The sequence below is a fragment of the Dryas octopetala genome, chromosome 7 (genome assembly GCF_963921425.1).
Source record: "Dryas octopetala chromosome 7, drDryOcto1.1, whole genome shotgun sequence".
Taxonomy (NCBI): Eukaryota; Viridiplantae; Streptophyta; class Magnoliopsida; order Rosales; family Rosaceae; genus Dryas; species Dryas octopetala.
Genome location: NC_141372.1, coordinates 772,635 through 786,929, shown reverse-complemented (window position 1 = coordinate 786,929; position 14,295 = coordinate 772,635). Strand labels below are relative to the sequence as shown.

At 36.1% G+C, this 14,295-nt stretch overlaps 3 protein-coding genes across 4 annotated transcripts; 1 reads left to right on the top strand and 2 right to left on the bottom strand.

Moving 5' to 3' along the window:
• Window positions 1-748: 748 nt before the first annotated feature.
• LOC147278106 (putative HVA22-like protein g) lies at window positions 749-3,676 on the top strand. The gene is made up of 7 exons (XM_086250047.1): window positions 749-1,058; window positions 1,818-1,866; window positions 1,964-2,062; window positions 2,160-2,216; window positions 2,309-2,372; window positions 2,485-2,694; window positions 3,084-3,676. The coding sequence occupies exons 2-7, from the start codon at window positions 1,835-1,837 to the stop codon at window positions 3,492-3,494; spliced, it is 873 nt and encodes a 290-aa protein (XP_086106173.1). The 5' UTR covers window positions 749-1,058; window positions 1,818-1,834; the 3' UTR covers window positions 3,495-3,676.
• An 852-nt stretch (window positions 3,677-4,528) lies between these two features.
• On the bottom strand, window positions 4,529-9,910 carry ATE2F2 (winged-helix DNA-binding transcription factor family protein). Of its 2 annotated transcripts, none has more exons than XM_086250046.1 (13): window positions 9,791-9,910; window positions 7,720-7,948; window positions 7,441-7,526; window positions 7,232-7,320; window positions 7,092-7,146; window positions 6,438-6,490; window positions 6,304-6,354; window positions 6,178-6,226; window positions 6,002-6,076; window positions 5,824-5,900; window positions 5,537-5,651; window positions 5,353-5,410; window positions 4,529-4,962 (listed from the first exon to the last, which is right to left on the bottom strand). In XM_086250046.1, exons 1-13 carry the CDS (start codon window positions 9,827-9,829, stop codon window positions 4,922-4,924), a joined length of 1,017 nt encoding a protein of 338 aa, XP_086106172.1. In that variant the 5' UTR covers window positions 9,830-9,910; the 3' UTR covers window positions 4,529-4,921. The 2 variants fall into 2 exon arrangements, with proteins under 2 accessions (XP_086106172.1, XP_086106171.1); XM_086250045.1 differs by lacking the exon at window positions 9,791-9,910 and adding an exon at window positions 9,019-9,397.
• Window positions 9,911-9,931: 21 nt separating this feature from the next.
• On the bottom strand, window positions 9,932-14,110 carry LOC147278104 (eukaryotic initiation factor 3 gamma subunit family protein). Its single transcript, XM_086250044.1, has 13 exons — window positions 13,850-14,110; window positions 13,626-13,753; window positions 13,377-13,497; window positions 12,889-12,970; window positions 12,750-12,820; window positions 12,233-12,274; window positions 12,022-12,146; window positions 11,700-11,793; window positions 11,194-11,296; window positions 10,941-11,116; window positions 10,759-10,864; window positions 10,579-10,665; window positions 9,932-10,287 (listed from the first exon to the last, which is right to left on the bottom strand). Exons 1-13 carry the CDS (start codon window positions 13,972-13,974, stop codon window positions 10,201-10,203), a joined length of 1,347 nt encoding a protein of 448 aa, XP_086106170.1. The 5' UTR covers window positions 13,975-14,110; the 3' UTR covers window positions 9,932-10,200.
• Window positions 14,111-14,295: the final 185 nt, after the last annotated feature.

Genomic DNA, 14,295 nt, shown 5'->3' with positions numbered 1-14,295 from the left:
CCTCAGGGGAGCTTACCGTTATTACGGTAGACCCCACCCCACATTATATAAATCTAATTTGACCTTTTGTTTGCTGTTTAATCCTTATCCACATTATCCATTACTATCAGAAACTTTATACTGAATAAGGAATCATCAACACCCACTTTATGGCTTGTTTGGAAATGCTTATGTAAGAAGTTAATAGCGTTTTTACTAAAAGTGTTTTTGTTAAAAATTCATAAATTTGTTTTTTGAAAATTCAAATGCTTCTTGTTAATATACTTGAAAGTGCTTTTTGTTAATATACTTCAAATGTTTCTTAGTAGGGACTTCACTCAAAAACGCTTCTAAATGTTTTTAAAACTCAAAACCATTTTTTATTCTTTTGCCAAACATAAACAAAAACGTTTTGACCATTTAAAAATGTTTTTAAGCCTTTTAAAAACATTACCAAATTATTCATGCAAAACCTTCAAACCCCATTGTGAAATTGCTTTGTCACGGATCATGTCAGTTTACAAAATTGCCCCTGCAGATTACGGAAAGTAATGTCCTATAACACGGTGGTGAAAGGGTAAAGCCGTAAAGGGCGTAAAGGCTTAAAAGTGTCAAGATTTGTAGGGAAAGGAAAACGTGGGCCGTGGGATTGAACTTTAACGGTGATTAAGGCGTGATGCGCATGACGTGGTCTTCACCTTATCATACATAATACATATACACACACGCAGCTCACTCTCCACGATACGGAACCCAAAAGCAAGCTTAGAGAGAGAAAGAGAGCGTGTTTATTAAAACTCACCGAATCAAATCAAATCCGACGCCAAACGAGCAAAAAAAAGAAATGGAAATTTAAACGGCACAAACACTGCTCTCTCTCTCTCTCTCTCTGAGTCTTCGGAGTCTCTATCGCCGCCGACATCGTAACGGTACCTCGTGGCGTTTCGGCGGCGCTGTTTTCTTACGACGTCGATCTCCGAACTATTCGGCGATTCGTGTTCTCTGAAATCCGTCAATAGCTCTCATTATTCGGTTTTTTCGTTTTTAATCAAAACAAATTTCAAAATAGTCATCAAGAGGTACTCATCGATTTCTCACTCTCTATACTACTACTTTTTAATTTTTTAAAAATATTATTTATTGTATTAAGAATGAGATATGGGTAGCATGCCAACTCTTTCCTGCATAAGATTATTGCCTTCTTGATACTGCTTGTAGAAATTAAAATGATGAGTTTTATTTTTTCATTTTCATTTTTTTTGGGAATGAATGAGGATAATGCCTATCTTGGCCCTAATTTCGAGATTTAATCTCCGTCCGTTGTGGTCATTCACTTTACTGTTTGTTTTTGAATTTTGACAAATCTGGTATTGCACTTGCGTGGTACATTGACCTATGTTTGGCTGCTTATAATTTATAAAGGGAGGTAAAGTAAGGAATTAAATTTTATTTTCAAGGGTTTGTTGAAGCTACGTAGTTGCAGTAAGCTCACTTAATGGGGATGTTGTTTATCGTATCGAGAGTAACAAATAATGAAATATATTCAGTTCAAACACTTGTAAAAGCTCTCTTCTAGTTCCGAGAAATTCTAGGAAACCAAAAGAAAATGCTGTACTGGGTCCATTTTTTATGGGAATTTAATTATAATTTCATCAATCTTATGTACTGTGATTTTAATCTGCTCTTACTTTTTAGTAATTGCTTCATAGATTTATTCAAACCAATATTTCTTCATCTCCGCTGCTAAAGTTCATTAAGTATGTTATAAAATTTGCAGTGTATTGTGAGCTATTCTGTGTTTCTCTGGTTTCACACTTTGTTATTGTTATTTTTTCCAGATTTGTCTGTATACAAGATGCTAGGATCCTTTCTTACCAGAGGACTTGTGTATGTCATCAACTGACCCCCACTATCTGGTTGCTTTTGAAGGGACATATTATGATTACTGTCATTTTTTTTTTCCCTGGTTTTTATACATTGGCAGGATGGTTTTTGGCTATGCTTATCCAGCTTATGAGTGCTACAAAACTGTCGAAAAGAACAAGCCAGAGATCGAACAACTTCGCTTTTGGTGCCAATATTGGTATATAAATATATAAAATCATCTTTCATGTCTGAAACAGTCTTCTACTGTTCCTAATAGTTCTTAGTGGCAATCAACTTTTCCCCTTGAGTTGCAGGATTTTGGTGGCTTTTTTGACAGTATGTGAGAGAATTGGTGATGCTTTTATTTCATGGTAGGGAATTTGTGTTTGAATTTTGAGATATTTTAAATATGCTTTCTTGTGCCACTTCTTTGTCTCATTCTGGTTTTTCTTATTTCTTGAAGGGTTCCAATGTATAGTGAAGCTAAGTTGCTCTTCATCATATATCTGTGGTTTCCTAAAACAAAGGTATAGGATTACTTACGGGTTTCTGGACTGAGATTGTCAGTTTGTTTAATTGTTTGTTTGGCATATTATTATCATTATTCCTTTCCTGTTCTCACAACTGTCTGTGTCTCAGGGAACAACATATGTGTACGATTCCTTCTTTAGACCATATGTTGCAAAGCATGAGAATGAAATTGATAGGAACTTGTTGGAACTAAGAACTAGGGCCGGTGATTTTGCAATTCTGTATTGGCAAAGAGCCGCAAGCTATGGTCAGACAAGAATATTTGATATTTTGCAGTATGTTGCTGCACAATCAACACCAAGGCCTCAACCTGTTCAGGTATGATCACATGAGTCATACTTAATATTTTTTATTTTTATCAATATCTCCCATCACCATTCGATGGAACATGACTGTTCTGGTCATCCAAACAATTGGAGCAAGGTATACATAAATTACTGTCTTTTTATCTTCCAGGCTCTTGATTTTTCGTACACCTTGAATCATTATATGTTGGTGGTGAAGGACATTTATTTAGTTGTGTGTTTACCCAAATGTTATACAGTACCCTTTCAAGTAGTTATTTTATGAACTAGTCTTTTTAACTTTCAAGTGTCTTTATCATGTATATAGTCCTTACTGCATTATACATTATGGAACTACTCATTTAAAAAATAATAATAAATTTTTTGCCTCTGCTGAAAATGTTGTTACTCTTGAAATTGCAGCCACAACAAGGTGTTAGGCCTCGCCAACCCCCTGCTGCTCGCCCGCCCCCTCCAGCTCCAAATCACCAACCAGCTCCTACAACGCAATTGCAACCCGAAGAACCGCCATCTCCCACTTCGAGTACATCTTCAAGTAAGGAGCAAAAGGAGATAGCTGAAGTGTTGGCTACTTCCCCAAAGCCTAAAGCTGCCCCCCAAGCAGCAGGCTCAAATACTCAAAAAGAAACTGCTGCATCTAGCCAAACAACCCCAACTGAAGAGGTGGAACCAATGCAGATTGAAGCAGTGCCATCCTCTTCAACGACTGAGAATACAAACCCTCCCCTGAAAGAGACAGTAATGGATGAGTCCATTCGGCAAACACGTGGAAGGTTGAGGAAAACTCGTTCTGCAGCAGCAGAAAGCCGATGAAGCAATTGTTTTTTCAAAAACTTTAGCTTGCGAAGCTAGCTCATAAACAGTAGGTGGACAAATGATGGATATTGAATTGTTCTGAAGACACTGGTGTAAATTTGAGTCCTTTAGTTTCTATTTCATTTGTTGTTTTATTTTTTGAACGTTGTTCAGCAGATAAAAGGGTTCTGATTTAGCGAGGGTTGAATAGTTGATTGAGCAATTCTCAGAAATAACTTGACGTGGTTGCATCTGAATCTAATGTTGGAACGGGAGTTGATTCAGTAGAAAGCTAATCAGGTGTTGATGTAAGTACTTTGGGTTGTTAAGACTTAAAGAGTCTGTAAGGGCTAAATTACTGACAATTGTGTAATCCAAAAATTGGTGGCTGTATTCAATTAAATATGAGACATTTTATATCTTTAAGTCGTTGAGCGTTGGTAGGGGGGGTTTACCTTAAACTGGATCCAGAAAATAAATATAAGAAGGGACTAGGGAGGCAAAGGATAATAAGAGGAAAGACTTAATATGCACATCACTGCAACAAAGCCTATGTGCCAATTTTATACTGGTCCACCAAGTCATACCCATATATATAGTCTTTATTGCGAGTTTGTTGTCAATTTAATTCCAATTGCATAAGAGTATTCAATTCCCTCGTGAATAAGTAAGTTCGGTGAAATTATGACGACTCTTGAAGCTTGTAGTACAAAATTATTGGTCTGCTTTGTGTTTAAATAAACGAATTTGTAATGAAAGCATAGTCAACTCTTGCTTGGCTAGTGGTGGTATGTCGTAGTACATTACCAATTTTTAATGAAACAAAGGGTGGTAGTTGGATTACTGATAAAATGATATGAGCCCACATAGATCTCAACTCAATTATGAAGAGCACTACCATCACCTACTTCTAATTTCTAAATGGCAGAAACTCCTCTAAGCGACAAAGGGAAACTTCGTGCCAATCCACTAATGCAATTAAGTCGAAGAAGAAGACAAACTTTGTCTGTCACCATTCGTGTTTGGTGTTTCAACTTTGGAAGCATTTTTAAACAGAATGGCTAGCATACGAGCATTCGAGCAATGATATATTTGAAACAAGGAAGTGACCAAACAAGTGCAGAATCTGAAAATTACCACTTGTGCCCTTCACTGTTCACTGTTCTACCTTATTCCCAGCAACCATAATTTCTATAATTAGTATAATCTTATCGGCCATCCTGACCTCTCATGGAGATATCTTCTTGAAGAGCCATAAAACAAAAACTGGCATCCTCGCTGTACATTGTCTAAACTTTCCAGGAGTAACTATGATAAATCTAACTACAGAATGTGTATATAGTGTCCTATTGTCTTCTGGAACAATCCACTATCTGATTCCTATTTACATTACGATCAATGTCCATTGGCCAAATGCCAATGCTGCACCACTCTTCACAGAATTATCATGAAGCAGGTGATTTGCTTTGGGTCCAGTCTTCATTCCCTGTAAGTTCAAAAGAAAAGCCTTTAGATAATTACAAACAGTTTTCTTGGTTATCAAAAGGGTTGGTATGCAAACAAATCGGCCTAGCCTATATCCTAATACAAATCCAATTTCGGTTCACATCATATTATTGGATTAAAATCAACATCCATATTCAATTAATTGTATAACATTCAAAACAAAATCTGATCCATTGGGAGACCCATATGAGATAACTCAACTTTTAATTCATATTTACCTACTGTTTGTTGACAGGCCTACAACTGAATTAAAATCTGATCCATTCAGAGGCCTAGAAATATGCCTTTCCACATTCCCAATTGCAAACCAAATGTAGAAATCCTAAGAAGGAGAATAGAGTTAGATGAAATGGAGAGAGGTATTACTTACCCCAAAGATCTGTAATGGGGACTCCAGGATCCGATTTAAACCAATAATCATCCTTGGGCTACAAACAGAAGTTGATCATACACCAATCAGTTAGTTAGGTCAACAATGATCAATGACAGAAAACTAAATATATAGATAAGTAAAAAGCACTTTGAAAGCTACATGGGAGATCAAGAATACTAACATCTAAGTGTGAAGGAATAATCTTCTGAATCCCAGAAGATGCCTCTGATTCTGGTAAGCTGACGATTCCAGAAGTCATCTTTTCATTACCGTGTTGACCTTGGTATATGCTACAACTATTGAGCATAAAGGTGTTACCAAAGTAACAAAACACAATTCATGCACAGGATTTGGAAAATAAAATTCTCTTTGACAAATGTTCATAACCATCCAGATAGCAACAAACTAGGAGGGAGAGAGAGAGAGAGAGAGAGCGCTGAGCCTATGCATGTAAAGAGCAAAAATTACCTCAAGAGGTACAAATCTATCGGCCCTATAATGCTTCTGACGGTCATTCTATACTGCTTTTCGGAAAAACCAAGATCCTGATCAAGTAAGAAACTAGTTACATACTCATCAAAAAAAAAACTAGTTAGATACTGATGATATTAGCAAATTCTAAACCACATCCATCCACGGTACCCACCTCATCAGGATCAGCAGGATCGAGAATTTCAATACAACTAGCTTGAGGAGCTTTTATTGCAATAAGTGTTTGATTCTGTGGCAATAATGGAAATACGAAAACAGCGAGATCCATGAATAATTAGGTAAAGCACAAAGTTTGATGAAAGTTTTAATGATCCACACCAAAAAAAAGACCTGGAAGCAATGAAGGTTCAAGATATCTTCCTCTGTCAAAAATAGGTACCTAAAATTTGAGGTTAGCAAAGTATGAAGTAAACAAAGAAAACTACAGCAAGAAACATAAGGCATTTCAGAATATACTTTTTAAGATTTTCATCTTCCTTCAGGGCCCTTAGTAGCTCTAGCTTTTCCCTGAAAAGATAACATCTTAACAGCTCAATACACAAGAGTAATAAAACACCTCAAATTGTCTCTCTAAATTCTAAATGACTAACCATATAGCATTATCAAGCCTGCACTCTTCAGCATATAAACTTTCGACATCATCCTGAAAGAAACCAAATGTTCTGCATGGTTAGAGAGAGTAAAAATTACTTCAAGTTTGCAACATGATTATTGCAAAAGAGTGGGAAGCTTGAATTTTGCTCGAACCAGGAATTAAATTACAATATGACACCACTCACAACCAGTTTCAAGCCATCCAAACCTCAGTTAAGGTTTGAAATTGCTTATTTATCCGTCCCAACAATTAGTGCATCTACGAGTAGAATTTTTTTTAGAAACAGCCAGATAAGATGATACTTCTGCAGTTCTCTCGTGTCAAATATCTTGCTTTTCCAGTTCCCTGTTCTGTTTGTGAATACATCCTAACCGCAAACAGAACATTCAGCACTAAAAACAACAAATGGATCACGTACTCACTACCCTTTATAACTCAATCACTCTTTCCAACACAGAAACTCAGTTCACACTGTAGTTGGATGCATTGATAACTTGAAAACCAACAAATTACCATCACTATTGAAAGGAACATTATAAGTGTCGGTAATATTTCAATATTTTCTTTCCAAGTTAGCATACATGACATATGCATATCATGCAATGAGTAATTATGAAAGAGATCCAAGTGATTAATATTTTGTATGCACCTTTAATCTAGAAACTTGATCATCATGTTCCTGTGGGGCCAACCCATCATATCCCCTGTTCATTAAGGTGCAGTGTTAATATCAAATCATAGATCACAAGAAAGTATCAAAAGAATAGAAGAGAAGATTGATATGATTACTTCCAGCGTATGCGATTCTTTGAAGTTTTCTCTATCAAATTTATTCCTTCAAGCACGTTTGTAATATCATATATCCTCCTCTTTTGAACCTGTAACAACCGATATGGTATAAATTAACAAGGAACATTCAAGAAGTTATTGTTCGGACATAACAGCAAGTGCAATTAAAGTCTCACTAGGGACTCTCATATCAAAGACATTTGATATACCTCCAACACCTCTGCGGTTTTGTTCAAATCAAGGGTTCCATCCTTGGCCTCTTGAATTAAACTGACAAATTTCTTGGTTAACAAGCCTGCAAAAAACATATTACACCCCTTATTAACCTAGATCAGCACATCAACGCAGAAGTGAATATACAACAACACCTACAAAATGAATGCCTGTGGAAAAATAATTGCTTTGATGTGTGTGCATAGTAAGATAGATAGAGGGAGAAAGATAACTCAAAATCAAATAAAACATTTTTTTTTTAAATTTCGACTTACCTAAAGAGCTGTCATAACGGCAGACATTAGCTGGATTCAGCCCATTATGAGACCCTGTATTTAATATTTGAGTCCCAGGTTTGGTAAGCTTAGGAACCTTTGATTTAGCATTATGCTTTCTACTAGTGCAGGACTGTAAGGGATCATGAAGTACTTTGCTCTGACCAGCAGCAGCTGCCTGCCCACTAATCTGAGCCTCACAGTTATCTTCTTCTTTTACTTGCCTCAACTGCAGTAATTATTGTTTATAAAAAATGTGAGAGACGAGCAAAAAGAATACATGTCAAGCATGCCAAAACTGTAGTGTAATTGATTTCTAGAAAGTACAACCTTCCTGGATATCAAAGAAAGGGAAAAATAATCATGTGACTACCATGAAAAGTCTGCAGATTAACCAGACGTACAAACTGAACGATAAAATGCACAAAAAATCGCATTCAGACAAGCCAGCTAGTGTAATCAACTATGTTGATGCCAAATGAAAAATAAAACAGACCTGCCATCAATATTGTCAGTCTTGCATAATATAAGCTACAGCAATACTGTTGAGTTTTTCCTCTTATGAAAGGGAATCAATATTGTAGTCCCTCGTGAACTACGACTGACATTTTCCTCCCTATTCATCTTTTAGATTAGTTGTGAAATTATACGGATCATATCATTGACATCATTTATTACCTAGAGACAATTATTGCTACTACAAAACAGAAAGAAGAAGAAAAATTTATCATAATAAGAGAAAAAGATTCCCCGAAATTAAGACGCGGAATGTGCAATTGATGTGGGCAGGCAGCATCAACGATTTCCTTTTTATTGAACACCAATTGTTAATAATAAGAGAACTTACAGCTAACGAGAAAGACTTCCATGTGACGGGTGTATACATCCGTTCTCTCTCATCACGTGATTTAGCATGTGATGAGAGAGATAGACACATAGAGTGTATACACCCGTGATAGGTAAGTTTTTTCCTACTGCTAAAATATCATGAATTGAACATTATAAAGAAGCAGTTAATGCCATATATATATATGTATAAATTATTCAATTATATGGAAACATCAAGCCGCCTTGCAATAAAATTCACCAACTAAACATCAAACAGCAGAGAAACTGAACAAATCATTAAGAGTTAAGACGCAGAAAGGCCTCTAAACTTTTAAATTATTATGATGAATTGATGATGATGATCAAACTTCAAAGATGAAACCTAAGACGCAAATAATCCCAAAAACTGAAACTGAAACTGAAAAAATGCTTGTTTTTTGAGTATAAAGATGGTGATAAGCAGAAACTCACCGCCAGCTTTGCAAAAGCGGCGGAATGGGAGGCGGCCTGAGAATCGAGAGGGTTAGAGTGGTTGGAAGGACGAGGAGCAATGAAGGTGGGAAAGGATTGGTGAAGAAGGCGTTGATTCGATTTGGAAGGCAAAGACGACGACGAGAACTGGTTGTGATGGTTGTGAGTCTGAGAATGAGAATGCAGCAGCTGGAACTCGAATTGAGACGGCCGGAGAAGGCGACTCGGATCCTCCATCTCCATCAGAACCAACCACAAAGACTTGGAGGGAAAGGTCAAAGGTGAGAGATTCAGATTATAGAGAGAGAGCGGGTTTATCACTGATTCAATTCTGCGAGCGTTTCGGTTTTATGGGAATTGCGAAAGAAAGAAAGAAAGAAGGAATCCAAACTCAAATCCAAGTGGGAGAGTAAAAGAGGCGTTGAGTGACGCAACAGCGGGAAATGTATTGTGTTTGCGTTGGGTGGGTGAGTTCGAATCCTCTGTATCTGTCTAAAGACTCTAAACGGTGCGCAACTTGTGTGTGGCCCAAACCCTTCTGCTTCATCTTGGGCTCATGTTGGCTAAGGCCCAAATTCAACAATTTTTTCAAATCTAATCTTGGCCGTACTTTTAATTATCTATGACTGAGATTATAAGAACCGAATCATGCTTGTGTTATCTAGAGGTTTTCCCCAAATAAAAATAAATAAATTTATCTAGAGTCACATTTTTTACCATTGTATTATGGACTTGAATAAAATATATTTATGATTTTTCTGAAGACATTTACCAAAATTTCAACAAGCGACTTTTCAAAACTTATATGCATTTGCTTCTTTAACGTCTTCAACGGGAACTCTGAAAAAAAAAAAAAAGGAACTGTGTTATTTGTTATTGTATTAAGAGTGCGTATACGGATATACCATATTCCTAGAAGAAACTATAAAATTTTAAATTCTCAATAAGCACACAGAACCACCATTATTCGTATTAGGCCCAAAAAATTGACCTTAGAAATACATATGAGCCAGATACCAGATTGCAAACCCTGCAAGAAAAAATTTGCAGTGGTTGCAGGTTTACAGAATAATTAAAAAAGAAAACTAGTGTACATTTGGGAGGCAGTGGCTTTGCCCATGAACATTTATGTCACAAGTCATAATTCCCAATCTACCAGATTTTATTCTTTTAGAGGTAGAGTCAGTTGTTACATATCTTGGTCCCGCTGAGAATGTACCCTCCAAATGCATTCATCTGCATGCATGGATGGGTTCTTGATGGAAGTACCTGCATAAATTTATTTAAAAAGAAAAGGAACATCAGTTTCTTATAATTGATTCAACACATACATGTAGAGAAGTTCTAAGCACTGAGCTCATTTCAACCCCACCTATGTATAATTCAACTTAGAATAAAGTAACACAAAAATTTTCAGCTATCAGATTCATTTAGCCTATATAACTTCCAAATAATGGAGATCTGATCCATTACATCTGTAACTGAGAGCAAAGGATATGAAGATATATAGAGATCTTTGAAACTTCCAAACCATATAAGATATGTAAGAAGAAACAAAACCTGATATTCACGTAACCAAGGTTCTGAAATTTGCATGCCAATTGCCATTTTTCCTAGTTGTAGATTGTGCATGCATGTTGCAAGAGGCTGCATTTAAACAGAATAATAGTTTTAGTTATATTCTACCAAGCATACACAGAATTATTAATTTGTTATGAACAAACATTTGAAGCTAACCACCTGAAGATACTGGTGATAGATAGCAAAAGGAGCAGAATTTGATAGAAGTGGCAGTATCTCTTTAACTAAGATCCAAGTATCCAGCTCTGGTGCTGCTACTATTAAACTGCACAAAGAATGTGGAATAACTATCAGCCAGATGCTTCTTTCACCTAGTAAACTAAACATGGAACGGTAGTTACCAAGAGAAACCATTCTCTTTCCACGAGCTGATGATTTCCTGTGGTGCTTTTTCTCCAAGTTTTGCAGATTTGCTTATTTTGATTACTGGATTGCTGGACTCGGGAATAACATCTGATATCATATTTTCAGATGTAACAGAAACTTCTTCCATGCAGACTGGTGAAGAAATTTGGTCCTACACAAATCAGCATCCAACACAATTAAGGAACTGCAAGCAAAAGTTGTGCAGACAAAAAAAGAAGTGTTGCTTACATTTGACTGATTTTCCATGTTACAAGAGTCCCCAGGCTGACTTACTAGTTTTTCCATTCCATTTTGGACAGAGAAGAGTTCAGTGAGAGAAGATCTCACAATCCTGGACCAAAAACACATAGATAAAGATACATACAGAAGTGCTCAAGTACAAAAAGATAATGCAAACCAAAGAAAATTAACTGTAGAACAAACAAAATCCACCCTGGTTTTCTAGACAAAACAAAGAAAACATAATAATATAAGGGAGATTTGTTGTGTATCAGATTCATTTCTTTTAATACATACTATTACTAGATATTAAGTCTACTTTCAGTTTTTTTACAAAAAAGAATATATTTTCAGTTTAATAGAAATTGTCATTTCAAAATTTATTAAGAGAGTAAATACTATCCCAACTAGCCATGACTAACTATTGCTTTGTAAATTTCAGCATAATGCTTGCTTTCCATAAAGAGTAGTAAAAGTTTATCCAACAGTATTTCCTATAAGATAGGCAGATGTACCTCTTGCAAATTTCATTTCCGAAGTTAAATATCCTTGCTATATCCATAGGATAAGGTGTATCACCAAGATGTGCATTGCAGACATATCCCATACCTGTCAAACATACAAAACCATTCAACATTCAAAATTTCATAAGCAAATTGCTTGCATTCACCCTAAGTATTAAAAAACAGTTTTCTAGCAGGGAAAACATAAAACTCCAAACTTTATCAAAAGGAACAGGATAATACTGTTACTAATGGAAAGAGAAATTCCAGATATTGCCTGTACAGAATTAACAAATTCAAAAAGGCCACTTAGGTAAGAAAGCATATAGCAGACCTCCTAAACGCTCCGCCACAGCACCAGTAAGAAGGCCCCCAACCATATCCACAACGAGGACATCAGAATTTGCAGAAACATTTGCCATGGAGAGCAGAAGAGATAGTGTATCCATTCGCAAGAATCTAAATCACAGGCAAACATTTAATACGTAAATTATGAGCAAATAATATAAAGAAGTAAAGAATCTGAACAGTGGCTATGTCATTACCCAATTCTAGCTGGATATTTCTTTAAGTACGCCTCACATATACTGAGAGAAACAACAACAAAGATAAATCAATGAACATAATTTCAGATGCTGTCATTATAGATGCACCAGGACACCACCCAAAACACTGCTTACTGGAGATAGTATGACTCTTCATGCATACAATTAAACCAATTCAGAAAGTTCCCAATGTTTTAGCTTCAACTGGCTGTGGCGATTTTATTTTGTGTAACCTATATAGTTCGGTTAAGTATACATTCGGGAATTCTACTTCATCTTCTATAGACTGCCCAAGCATAAGCTTTAAGTCCAAAACAACTTTTGTTGGATAATAAATAACTATAAAAGTAATCATCCTATATTTGTCCATACACAGGGTGAGGACTCCTGTCTTGAACTAAACAATTTGCCATATTTCAATAGTAGTGACCTCAAATTGTAACTAAGAAATATTTCAGAAATTTTTCTCAAAGTATAAATTCAAGATAAAGCTCATGATTCAAAAATAGGAGCTAACCTTCTAGTAAAAGGGCGCCTGAGAAGTACAATGGGAGCATATTTCTTTTGCTTCTTAAGCCTATATTTCTCCTGCAGGCAGACGGGAAATTAGCTTACCTCCAATAAATAGAATTTGTCACTCGCATGCTCTAAATTACCTGCGAGAACACTGTCTTTTTCTCAAATGTCGCACTGTTGGCAATGAGAGCTTCAACTATTTCATCACCAGTTGCACCCTGTCTGCACCAAAAAAATTTTTAGCCTAGGTGAGCATTTCTCAAGAGAAAAATAGTATGCCAATACAGTTAGATAGCTCTAGGAACGGAACAACACAAGTATTTTAACACAAATTATGCGACAAATGTTGTTGAAGTTTTAAAAGAGCTCCTCGAAAAACAGCTTCCATGCGAACATTTTCATAATGAGATAAAAAGTGCATTTATCAATGGACAAGTAAGACCCCTAACTCGTGAGAAATTATTATGTACACCGTCACGTGGTGTAAAGAGTAGATGTTATTAATATTATACCCTACACGTTGAATTGATTATAGCACGTGACGGGATCGGATACACCCAAAAAAATTTCCTAATTCCTAAGGAGGCAAAAAAATATAAACTAAAATCTCTTCATAGTTTGTTCTCACCGACGCATCTCATTGATCTCTTCACCAGTTAGGCTTTGCGCTTTATTGTTGTCAACTAATGCTCGATTATCTCTTAACTCATCTTTTGATTGGCAATCACCTTTCTCTTGAATATAATTACCTGGAAAATGAAATTTAAGATAAACTGAATAATGCAAAATAGCAAGCAAAACACAAACAAAGAATGCATTGCCATAAAATTCAAAGTAAACTAAGAAAAATGATAGCAGCGAAAAATCAAAATCAAACCTTCTGTGGACGGAGTATATCGAGACAAATACGGCCCTTCACTTCCGTTTTCGACACGAAAAAAAGAACCAAAGGGGCAGCCAACCAAGGGCTGCAGAGAGCAATTCTTATTCCCAATTTTCAATTTCCTGCAAATTCATTAAGCATTTGGCTGTGCATGAATTTTCTAGAATGAAAAAAAAAAAAAAAAGACTGAAAGCAAAATTTGAGAGCGAAAGACTTACGCTCCGGGCGAGAGACGAGCGAAGACCAAGCGGTCGCCATCGTTGATATCAAGCAAGACACTGCAACCTTCCCAGGTCACTCTACTGTTCTCAAGTAAATCGCTTTCAGGCTTATTCTCAGACATCTCCAATCTGTTATTTTTCACTGAATAAACACTCCTGTTATAGTCGTCTTGTGAACAAAATACAGAGCCAATTTATTTGACGAACAAATTAGAATGAACAGACATCAATTTGAGTAACCATTCACCAAAAAAAAAAATTGAGTGAGTATACTGAACGACAATTTTAAACCCAGGTCATAAATAAATTTATAAAAATAAAAGCATAAAACCCCAACTAACTAGGGTTTAGTTGAGACTGGATCATGTTCATATTGTTTTAGGGTCCATTCGTTTTTATGAGGGCCGCGAGAGATAGAGGTCAGCCCAATAATCCGCAACGAC

Excerpts from the sequence above, each read along its gene's own strand:
- LOC147278106 (XM_086250047.1), top strand. The coding sequence starts at position 1,835 with ATGCTAGGATCCTTTCTTACCAGAGGACTTGT. Across the intron at positions 1,867-1,963 it reads TTTCTTACCAGAGGACTTGT|GATGGTTTTTGGCTATGCTT; the intron begins GTATGTCATCAA and ends ATACATTGGCAG. Across the intron at positions 2,373-2,484 it reads TGTGGTTTCCTAAAACAAAG|GGAACAACATATGTGTACGA; the intron begins GTATAGGATTAC and ends TCTGTGTCTCAG.
- ATE2F2 (XM_086250045.1), bottom strand. The coding sequence starts at position 9,261 with ATGGAGATGGAGGATCCGAGTCGCCTTCTCCGGCCGTCTCAATTCGAG. Across the intron at positions 7,147-7,231 it reads AAGAATCGCATACGCTGGAA|GGGATATGATGGGTTGGCCC; the intron begins GTAATCATATCA and ends CTTAATGAACAG. Across the intron at positions 6,491-7,091 it reads ATCAAGTTTCTAGATTAAAG|GATGATGTCGAAAGTTTATA; the intron begins GTGCATACAAAA and ends GGTTTCTTTCAG.
- LOC147278104 (XM_086250044.1), bottom strand. The coding sequence starts at position 13,974 with ATGTCTGAGAATAAGCCTGAAAGCGATTTACTTGAGAACAGTAGAGTG. Across the intron at positions 12,971-13,376 it reads GAGATCAATGAGATGCGTCG|ACAGGGTGCAACTGGTGATG; the intron begins GTGAGAACAAAC and ends TTTTTGGTGCAG. Across the intron at positions 11,117-11,193 it reads ACATGGAAAATCAGTCAAAT|GACCAAATTTCTTCACCAGT; the intron begins GTAAGCAACACT and ends TGATTTGTGTAG.